At 35.7% G+C, this 12,027-nt stretch overlaps 1 protein-coding gene across 1 annotated transcript in view; it reads left to right on the top strand.

The window, feature by feature from the left end:
• grk5l (G protein-coupled receptor kinase 5 like) overlaps positions 1-12,027 on the top strand; it is a 183,310-nt gene that overhangs the window by 160,269 nt on the left and 11,014 nt on the right. Inside the window, exons 13-14 of the mRNA XM_039768599.1 lie at positions 5,237-5,374; positions 10,974-11,111. Coding sequence (XP_039624533.1) covers positions 5,237-5,374; positions 10,974-11,111 — 276 coding nt within the window. The remainder of the gene's footprint in view (positions 1-5,236; positions 5,375-10,973; positions 11,112-12,027) is intronic.

Genomic DNA, 12,027 nt, shown 5'->3' on the forward strand with positions numbered 1-12,027 from the left:
CCTTATTCCCAGCCGGCAGCTACACCTCCAAGACCTGTGGCCTGGATAATTTACTGAGAAACCTTTCCTGTCAAGCCGCATACTCCTACACAGATAAACTTTCCCCACAATCGACGGTTTGAAATGCAAAGACACAGTAGGCAGAATGTAAAATTAAACAGGAATAAATGTATTAAATGAGACAAGACACGCCACAAGACAAATGCACACCCAAATATTCCTCCACCCCAACAATCCCAAAGCAAAACTGAAAATATATATACAAATCCCCTCCCTTGTCCACGTAACATATAACACACACCACACAAACGACAAATGACTAGCAAACAGAATGATCGTGAACTTGAGTCGAACGTGAATAAATGTCCTGAATACGGATACTGATTAGCGGCAATTGTAGTGTTTGTATTTCCCGGCGTTTGGAACAACCTCACCGTGATTCCTCGGCGTGGCGAATGATGATTCGACCCCGGGGTCTTCAGCGGCAAGCAGGTTGAAAGGCAGTCCGGATGAATGAAAAACAAACTGGATCAAAGCGCAATGAAAATGATTCAGCAGGCAGGTTGTATCGTGAATGCGTATTGGTTCTCCTCTTTCTCTCTCTCTCGTGCTAGTTCCCCTTTCGTCTCCTTCTTTTCTCCTTAAATAGTGACGGCAGTAATTGATTAATTGATACACAGGTGCTTTCCAGATTAGTGGTTGTGAACTCCTCCCATCATCCGTCCTCCTTTACGGGGACAACATTAACTGATACACATACACGCAGTCAATGGGACAATGAAACGAGACACACACAGAACTGACATTTAAACACTAACTATGTGGCACCGCTACAACACCCTCTCAAACCACCAACTGACTAGGTATATCCTGTGAAGAGCCCAGTCAGTATTTGCACAACAATCGCTACACGAGTTACCGCTTTAATGTCGGGTGAAAAATCGAACAGTGAATCAACATCAAATTTCACATGGAATTGAAAAAAAACGGCCAAAGAAATTTATGAAATAATAATAACGGTGTACAGTGATAACAGTTTGTCTCACACACAAGTTTTTGAGTGGCACAAACGTTTCAAGGAAGGACAAGAAAATGTGAAAGACTTTCAACACCCAGGTTGAGAGAGGGGGTGGGTGCTTCAACAAGACAATGCTCCCGTGCACAATGCTTTTTCCATAAAGAAGTTTTTGACTGACAAAAAAATTCCTGCCCTTGATCATCCTCCCTATTCGCCTGATTTAGCTCCCTGTGATTTTTACTTGTTCCCAAAAATCAAAGTGACCTGAAGGGAGCACATTTTTCTTCAATGGATGAAATGAAGACAGAAACAGCAAGCCTGTTGAAGAGCCTCAAGCAAGAAGACTTCCAGCACTGTTTCAATCAGTGGAAGATGCGTATGGAGCGGTGTAGAGATCGGAAGACAGAGTACAGTAATCCCTCGCTATATCACGCTTCGACTTTCGCGGCTTCACTCTATCGCAGATTTTATATGTAAGCATAACTAAATATATAACGCAGATTTTTCGCTCTTTCGCGGGTTCTGCGGACAATGGGTCTTTTTACTTCCTGTACATGCTTCCTCAGTTGGTTTGCCCAGTTGATTTCATACAAGAGACGCTATTGGCGGATGGCTGAGAAGCTAACCAATCAGAGCACGCAGTTAAGTTCCTGTGTGCTGAATGCGATGTTAACCAGGAAGTCTTGTCTCACTCATTCAGCATCAACGTGTTTCACTGTGTAAAGAGTTAACTTTTGTGCTCTTTTGTGTTTATCTTTGTGCATAGTCAAGCCCTTCATTATAGCTTCCAAACGATCTGCTCCTGCTACTGCTTCAATGAGGCTATGATTCTTTTTATTTAAAAAGTAGGAAAGGAATATAAGATCTACGGCTACAGTGTCCTTTTAACCAGGGTGCTAAATGAGTTGTAATTGGATATAATAAGGCAGTAGTCTGGATAGAATCTGCTTTAGGGATTTGGATTGAAGTCAGCCGGAAGAAGAACAACGGCGGTGATATACAGTTGCCTGAAGAGGCTCCTTTAGAAGAGCTGTAACGCTCTCCTTAGTTGTGCAGTAAAACTAAACTCATAGTTATTGGACAAGTCGTTGTGTCATTGTTGGTGAGTAACTATAATTAATTTTCTACTTACAGTACTTAGTACATGTACGTACGTTAGGTGTCACTGTACACACATTTACTGTACAGTATACAATTTTTCTTGCATTGTACGTATTTATTGCTGGTGGCCTGTCTATTGTAATGGCTGTAACATAAGTGATATCGGAGATACTCGATATCTTTAAAATAATATTTAGGTTTTACTGTATATATACAGTGTGTTTACATACATAATTTCAATGAATCTTACCTAATATCTAAGAGAATAAAAAGGGTTTATGCTGTATAACTGTGCAGGGAATATTTATAAACAGTGTGGGAGAGTTTATAAGGGCTTAAAATATATAAAAATAACCATACAAACATATGGTTTCTACTTCGCGGATTTTCACCTATCGTGGGGGTGTCTGGAACGCAACCCCTGCGATCGAGGAGGGATTACTGTATATAGAAGGTGACAATGTTTAGAATGCTGTAATTCATCAATACATTTTTTTTTTTTGCCAATCCAGTTATTTTTGTGTTTGTGTAATTTGTATATATTACACCTAGCACAGAAGTGTGCTCAGTCAGGATCCTGCAGAATCAATGTAAAAATTCACAATTGGGTTTATTCACTTTACTGTATATGAGTCTAACAGGTATGATGACTATGATTATTTCATATATTCTAAAATATATTGGTTATTTAAGAACAATGCTAAGCTAACGATTAAAAAAATACAAATGGCATTGAGCTACTATTTTTTTGCAGCATTAATTTGATTTGCACATTTGTCAGTTGTTGGAGTTTTGATCCAATTAATAATTTCTACTTCTAATTAAACCTTTAGTTTGAAAACTGTTTTGTCATTCTTGCATACTTTTTCTGACTCTCCAGTATTTGTATCAGGAATGTTAATATTTGTGTCTTTTCATTTTTCATCATTACATTTCACTTTTTTTCTGTAAACAAAGAGAAGATACAGCTCCAACTGACAAACATTAAAAAGAAGTATTAATTTCAGTGTCAACTTCAAATCAGTCAATCCAATTTGATCATTATCTAGCAAGTGCTTAACTAACCAAGGCGTTTCATTTACTTCATTACTTCAGGACACATAACTAAATAATTTTAAATAAGATGAAATCCTTAATCAGAAGTTAACTAGAAATGAATACATAATTTAATAAATTACAGAAACAATGCAAAAACTTAGTGTGCATTTTATTTCTGTTTATGAGCCTTTGTGCTACATGAGGTAAAGTTTGATTTGCTGATTGATACATTCATGACCTCTCAAACCTTTTGATGGACTGGCACCTCATCTAGGTGTTTCATGAAACATACTGACAGGATAAGACAGATGGCATGCTGAATAATGACAGCCCAGAAAATAAATGAATTAGGATAAGGTCAGCATTTTTAAAGTCACAGTCATGGTATACAGTGTTTAAAAAGTAATGACTGTCACCCCAGCACCTGTTAGCTACATTATAAAACGTGAGAGCAGGCCGGTTATTTATTAAAATATATAAAACTGGTTTTACTTAAGAGTGTAATTTCATGTGGCAAATTACTATGTATAATCATTTTGAAGAAATAAATTAAGCTTGAAAATACTATACGTATCCTTTCAACTGTAATAGGGAGAGATATTGACAATAACTTGCATGACATTGTAAAATTAAAAGTACAAAAAATGTTGTGATGCTAGAAAATTTCAGGAAAATTCTTCTTAGAATATTCTTTTTAATTTAGTGCTAACTTCAGAACAGGTTCTTATAAATATTTTATGTAACTAGATGAATCTCTGTGAATAGCTCCAAGTATCTAATTGTAACTATTTTTTGTTTTTGTTTTTTTTTTTATTTCATAATTTTGTACGTTTGGTAATTTATTATTATTGTTTTCTTCTTTTTATTTTAAGACTTCCTTAATTTTGCTTATAATCTTAGCACTCATTTTGTTATTGTGGCTGTAGGCATCTTGTAGTTTATATATTTTTTTTCATTTTTGGTTTTACTGACCATTTTATTTATAGCAATGGATAAATGGATTGCATTACGTGACACCAGGCTGTTGCATGTTATCACACCATTTCCTGGATGTATATAAAGTGATGTCATGCCTTTTCATGGTGTGTAAAATTCTGGATTCTCAAAACAACCAGACATTTGTCAGCCGGTAGTGTTACTAAGGAGTATTCAGGACATAAGCCTTTTTTGTTTTCTTCTGCTTTGACTGTTGATTTATGTATTGATCTTACTTCACCTTCAGTTTTGTTTGGTTATTAGTTTTTACTTTTATTTTACCTCGCCATGTCCTGGTTCTTCTGATTTTATTCTTTTTCTTTTTAATATTGCATTCTAAATAAGAAGTACACTAAACATGTAAACAAAAAACATAAAAATAAAGTGTCACTGTAAACTAATACATGTTCATAAGAAGATGTACCCCACAGACGTTTTGAATAGTTTTTATGTTATGTTTGTGATACTGTGTGTCATGTTAATCTGTGAGGCAATTTTTCTTTCAACCCTACAATGTGAAGCATTGCAGTGGCTATCCTGTTTCATTTTAACTTAAGTCAGGGTCAAATAATAAATGACCAAAAATGGGTAGAACTGTCACTTTTACAATTCCATAAACCTGTGTTCATATCCCTTTTTTTTAAATGCTGCCCATGATTACTGAGTGTTAGTACAGGAATTTCTATTGGCCAAACATAACTTTATTATACAAAGCAGGAGTGAGAACACTTTACCTAAGACATAGTATGAAGAGTACATAAAGCTGAAATATCCAGGGTTCTATTATTCTCTTTACTCCAGTTGACTATATGTATTCTCCTCTAGATAATTCTGTTTCCTTCTACATCCCATAGACATGCTTATTAAGTTAACTGGCAGTTCTTACTTGCTCTCTGTAAATATAGGAAAGGGCCCAGTGATGGACCGGTGTGTTGTCCTGGCTTGGGTCCTGCCTTTAGTCTGGTGCTGCTGAAATATGCTCTAATACCTTGAGACTTTTTTCTTTTTTTTTAGTATTAGGTAAAAAATAATGAGTTCTTTACATAGTCACTATAAACATGTTTTTATTCCTGAAAGTACTGTTTATATTGTTGAAATCCACAGCTGCTGACAAAAGATTACACACAACGACTAGGATGCAGTACGGAGGGAGGTGCAGAAGTGAAAGCCCATCCATTCTTTAAGACCATTAATTTCAAGAGGCTAGAAGCTGGCATGTTGGAGCCATCCTTTGTTCCTGATGTAAGCATTTCATTGGATTTTTGAGATTTTGCTGTTTTGCATATGCATGCAGGATACCTGGCTCAATTTTCATCCTGTGAAATTCTGTTAATTGTATTTGTCTTTGTGATTAATATGTCACTTTTACATCAACATTATTTTCTCCATTCAACATTCTTGCATATTTCTGGTTTTCTTGTTTTTAGACCGTCATCTTTAAACTCTGGTGCATATTTACACATTAACTGAAGGGGTAAATGAAGTCATTGAGATAGTCTTAATCTTGGGCCAGGTGAAAGTAATTTATGATGCCCAAGAATAACAACAGTACAAGCACAAATAACTTATAGCTTGGCAGTGTCAATGCCGAATATGATGCACAGGACTCGGACTAATTGAGTCCAAGGATATATATTGAGATAAGACAATGCTTTAACTAGGACTGCCAAAATTAGATCCTGATTATTCTATGACTAGTACAACAAACTTCAGGCCCTTCATATAACCATGGCTGTTTGTTTCCTTGCATTGTCCTTTTCTGTTAAATATTACTGAAAGGTGTTTTGATTTTAAATGTAATTCAAAGATATGGTATCTGCATGGAATTGCAAAGTAAAGGTGTCTACAGCCATAGGTTGAATAAATCACATCCCACAAGAAGACTCCTCTAAATGTTTGTGTTGTACTATTTGTTGTCATATCTCACTGTCATAAATTGTAACCCAAAACTTGTAAAAAGTACTTGCACCACTGGAGCTTGGTTTTAATGCTTACACTTCCTTCTTGTTTCCACTTGCATTTTTCAGAATATACTGTTAAGTGGTCAATTTTGTTTTGGAACAATACACTCTCTATCTTATGATGCACCTTTTTGTGCACTCATTTCTGAGTGGACGAGTAAAAGGAAACCTAACTAGATTTACTACCACATGTTGTCTCTTCATTTGCTCTTTTATTTAGTAACTACATTCTCAGGATAATAGGGGTGTTGACGTCTCCTTGTAGTCTCAAAAATGAATGATGGTGCTGATAGACTTTGTTTGAATCTCCTGTAGTTTTCCAAATAACATGGAAGATGCATGTAGCCCTCTGGAACTGTAGGCTAATGAGGTCCATACTACATGGAATACCTGATATCTTGGTGTATGTACATTATGGGTTTGTCTCTCTCTCATTCCTCATCTCTCCTTGAGATCAAAAAAACAGTTCTTGCCTCTTGTAAGAAAAAAGAAATGTTATCTTAAAACCACAATCTTTATCAAATGTTCTTGCAGTCTGGTTTGGCAGGCCATATTTTTAATTTTTGGCATTTTCTGTAAAAATGTACATGGTGTAGCTGTGATAGCTTGTTGCCTGCTCTATTACAATTGACTACATTTTATGGTAACTGAATCTGTTATTATCAGTTGTTACACTGTAGTGAACATATAAAGATTTGGCTGTTATTTTTTCATTTAAGCAGATATGTGCCCTTATGAATGCAAATAATGCATGATGTATGTATGTTTTATGTATTATAAATTTAAATTAGGCTTTATGAACCTATCTTCCGTGAAGATGACTAAATAAGTACACACTAAAGTGAATGAATTGGGAAATATTTGTTTTATTTTTTAACTCGAAAAACAAGATCTAAAGACATTGTATAGTACCATTTATTTGCATTTTATTAGATGTCACATATTCTGTCTGAAGATGTACCTTAGTGACTGGAAACTTTTAAGCTTGACCAGGTTCTATGCAGTTTAAGCATAACATATGTTAGAATATGTGGTAGATAGTAATTTTTGTTATAAACACTGAAAACAATTGTATTTCCAAATAATCTTAAGTTTTATACAATGTTTAATTCCATTAATGAACCTTCTGTTCTGGGAAAGTTTGCATTAATGGAGTGATCTTTAAAAGGTCGGTCTTAAATTTTTTTTTTTTTTCTCTTTGAGAACTGTTGTTTAAAGCGAGAATGAGTGTAAAAAAACAGGAGACTTGGGTTTCTGCATATATACACACACACAAATTAACGCAGTCATATGAAAAAGTTTGGGAATCTCTCTCAGCCTGCATAATGATTAACTCTACTTTCAACAAAAAAGATAACAGTGGCATGTCTTTCATTTCCTAGGAACATCTGAGCACTGGGGTGTTTTCCGAACAAAGATTTTTAGTGAAGCAGTATTTAGTTGTATGAAATTAAATCAAATGTGAAAAACTGGCTGTGCAAAAGTGTGGGTCCCCTTGTAATTTTGCTGATTTGAATGCATGTAACTGCTCAATACCGATTACTTGCAACACCAAATTTGTTGGATTAGCTCGTTAAGCCTTGAACCTCATAGACTAGTGTGTCCAATCCTATGAAAAGGTATTTAAAGTGGTCAATTACAAGTTGTGCTTCCCTTTGACTCTCCTCTGAAGAGTGACAGCATGGGATCCTCAAAGCAACTCTGAAAAGATCTGAATACAAAAGTTCTTCAGTATCATGGTTTAGGGGAAGGCTACAAAAAGCTATCTCAAAGGTTTAAACTGTCAGTTTCAACTGTAAGGAATGTAATCAGGAAATGGAAGGCCACAGGCCAGTTGCTGTTAAACCCAGGTCTGCCAGGCCAAGAAAAATACAGGAGCGGCATATGCGCAGGATTGTGAGAATGGTTACAGACAACCCCACAGATCACCTCCAAAGACCTGCAAGAACATCTTGCTGCAGATGGTGCATCTGTACATTGTTCTGCAATTCAGCACAATTTACACAAAGAACATCTGTATGGCAGGGTGATGAAAAACAAACCCTTTCTGTACTCACGCCAGAGACAGAGTCGCTTGTTGTATGCAAATGCTCATTTAGACAAGCCAGATTCATTCTGGAACAAAGTGCTTTGGACTTGGAGACAAAAATTGAGTTATTTGGTCATAACAAAAAGCGCTTTGCATGGTGGAAGAAGAACACCGCATTCCAAGAAAAACACCTGCTACCTACTGTCAAATTTGGTTGAGGTTCCATCATGTTGTGGGGCTATATGGCTAGTTCAGGGACTGGAGCCCTTGTTAAAGTCGAGGGTCGGATGAATTCAACCCAATATCAACAAATTCTTCAGGATAATGTTCAAGCATCAGTCACAAAGTTGAAGTTACGCAGGGGTTGGATATTCCAACAAGACTGACCCAAAACACATTTCGAAATCTAGAAGGCATTCATGCAAAGGGAGAAGTACAATGTTCTGGAATGGCCGTCACAGACCCCTGACTTGAATATCATCGAAAATATATGGAATTATTTAAAGCAGGCTGTCCATGCTCGGCAGCCATCAAATTTAACTGAACTGGAGAGATTTTGAATGGAAGAATGGACAAAAATACCTCCATCCAGAATCCAGACACTCATCAAAAGCTATAGGAGGCGTCTAGAGGCTGTTATATTTGCAAAAGGAGCCTCAATTAAGTATTAATGTAATATCTCTGTTGGGGTGCCCAACTTTATACACCTGTCTAATTGTGTTATGATGCATATTGCATATTTTCTGTTAATCCAATAAACTTTAATGTCACTGCTGAAATACTACTGTTTCCATAAGGCATGTCAGATATTAAAAGGAAGTTGCTACTTTGAAAGCTCAGCCAATGATAAACAAAAATACAAATAATTAAGAGGGGTTCCCAAACTTTTTCATATGACTGTATATATATATATGTGTGTATATAACAATATATATGTATATATATGTGTGTGTGTGTGTGTGTGTGTGTGTGTGTATATATATATATATATATATATATATATATATATATATATATATATACACATACATACATACATACAGTGGTGTGAAAAACTATTTGCCCCCTTCCTTATTTCTTATTCTTTTGCATGTTTGTCACACAAAATGTTTCTGATCATCAAACACATTTAACCATTAATCAAATATAACACAAGTAAACACAAAATGCAGTTTTTAAATGATGGTTTTTATTATTTAGGGAGAAAAAAAAATCCAAACCTACATGGCCCTGTGTGAAAAAGTAATTGCCCCTTGTTAAAAATAACCTAACTGTGGTGTATCACACCTGAGTTCAATTTCCGTAGCCACCCCAGGCCTGATTACTGCCACACCTGTTTCAATCAAGAAATCACTTAAATAGGAGCTGCCTGACACAGAGAAGTAGACCAAAAGCACCTCAAACGCTAGACATCATGCCAAGATCCAAAGAAATTCAAGTAACAAATGAGAACAGAAGTAATTGAGATCTATCAGTCTGGTAAAGGTTATAAAGCCATTTCTAAAGCTTTGGGACTCCAGCGAACCACAGTGAGAGCCATTATCCACAAATGGCAAAAACATGGAACAGTGGTGAACCTTCCCAGGAGTGGCCGGCCGACCAAAATTACCCCAAGAGCGCAGAGACGACTCATCCGAGAGGTCACAAAAGACCCCAGGACAACGTCTAAAGAACTGCAGGCCTCACTTGCCTCAATTAAGGTCAGTGTTCACGACTCCACTATAAGAAAGAGACTGGGCAAAAACGGCCTGCATGGCAGATTTCCAAGACGCAAACCACTGTTAAGCAAAAAGAACATTAGGGCTCGTCTCAATTTTGCTAAGAAACATCTCAATGATTGCCAAGACTTTTGGGAAAATACCTTGTGGACTGATGAGACAAGTTGAACTTTTTGGAAGGCAAATGTCCCGTTACATCTGGCGTAAAAGGAACACAGCATTTCAGAAAAAGAACATCATACCAACGGTAAAATACGGTGGTGGTAGTGTGATGGTCTGGGGTTGTTTTGCTGCTTCAGGACCTGGAAGGCTTGCTGTGATAGATGGAACCATGAATTCTACTGTCTACCAAAAAATCCTGAAGGAGAATGTCCGGCCATCTGTTCGTCAACTCAAGCTGAAGCGATCTTGGGTGCTGCAACAGGACAATGACACAACACACACCAGCAAATCCACCTCTGAATGGCTGAAGAAAAACAAAATGAAGACTTTGGAGTGGCCTAGTCAAACTTCTGACCTGAATCCAATTGAGATGCTATGGCATGACCTTAAAAAGGCGGTTCATGCCAGAAAACTATCAAATAAAGCTGAATTACAACAATTCTGCAAAGATGAGTGGGCCAAAATTCATCCAGAGCGCTGTAAAAGACAAGTTATCGCAAATGCTTGATTGCAGTTATTGCTGCTAAGGGTGGCCCAACCAGTTATTATGTTCAGGGGCAATTACTTTTTCACACAGGGCCATGTAGGCTTGGATTTTTTTTTTCTTCCTAAATAATAAAAACCATCATTTAAAAACTGCATTTTGTGTTTACTTGTGTTATATTTGACTACTGGTTAAATGTGTTTGATGATCAGAAACATTTTGTGTGACAAACATGCAAAAGAATAAGAAATCAGGAAGGGGGCAAATAGTTTTTCACACCACTGTGTATATGTATATGTATATGTATGTATATGTATGTGTGTGTATATATATATATATATATATATATATATATATATATATATATACAGTATATATATATATATATATATATATATATATATACAGTATATATATATATATATATATATATAATTTTACAATATATTTTAAATACCTAACTATAAACTATCTGTCTCCTTCTCAGCCAAGGGCTGTCTACTGCAAAGATGTGCTGGACATTGAACAGTTCTCCACTGTTAAAGGAGTCAATCTGGACCAAACAGACAATGATTTCTATGTCAAATTTGCTACAGGAAGTGTTTCTATCCCATGGCAGAATGAGGTATTTTTTTTTATAAAAATTTTTTTTTGTATCTAGATTTTTACAACTTTAAATCACAAGTCTGACATTGTTGATTTGATTTTTTGTTGTTAAAAAAGACCCAGGAATGAATAGTGATCCACTGTCTTCTTTCTAGGTTATAAAGCTGGGTCTTTTTAGCTGTCAAGAAAATATGAATGAAAATACGAATGTCATTCATAGAGTAGGGATTAGAAGTGGTTACTTTGAACAGAAAGTAGAGTTGCTTATGTGTTGTCAATGTTTCCTTTAAACTTCTTGAGGTATTCAAGTACATGTCATTAATCAGCAGTCAGTCCGGGTTGCCTTTTACCGATTCTCCCTTGAAATGAGCAGTAAAATTTCCCTGTACCTTAATGCTACTCAGAGAACTTTCCAAATAAACATTAATAAACTACACCTTTGCAATAATGTGCAAAAACTACATCTACATTTTAAAAATATATATTCCAAAGATTCACTTTAAAAATGTAACATTAGGTTCTACAGTTTGCAAACATTTCACTGAACCCCCAAAAATGTAAAGTTGAATTCATATATTTAAAAATAAAGTGAGAGTAAAAAAGAAAAAATCAAAACAGTTCTAGACACAAGAAAAATGTACAGTAGTATAATTTTATAACACCATAACATAACTACCTAATTTATGTCTTACTATTTAACTGAAAGATATTCTCAAAGAATATAAAGTGAACATAAATAAACAAGTATGACTGAGGACTCTGTGGCTTAACCTAAGACTCAATCTTTAATAAATATAAAATAAAGCAAAACATAAAGAAATGAGAATAATATTATAGTAAATTAGTTTCACTGTTGTCACCCCTCCAGATCTGTAAAGTTGACATTCGCAGTTTAGGTTATTCATAAGTTAATCATGAACAATTAAATGGAAGTA

The sequence above is a fragment of the Polypterus senegalus genome, chromosome 11, assembly GCF_016835505.1.
Source record: "Polypterus senegalus isolate Bchr_013 chromosome 11, ASM1683550v1, whole genome shotgun sequence".
NCBI lineage: Eukaryota > Metazoa > Chordata > Cladistia > Polypteriformes > Polypteridae > Polypterus > Polypterus senegalus.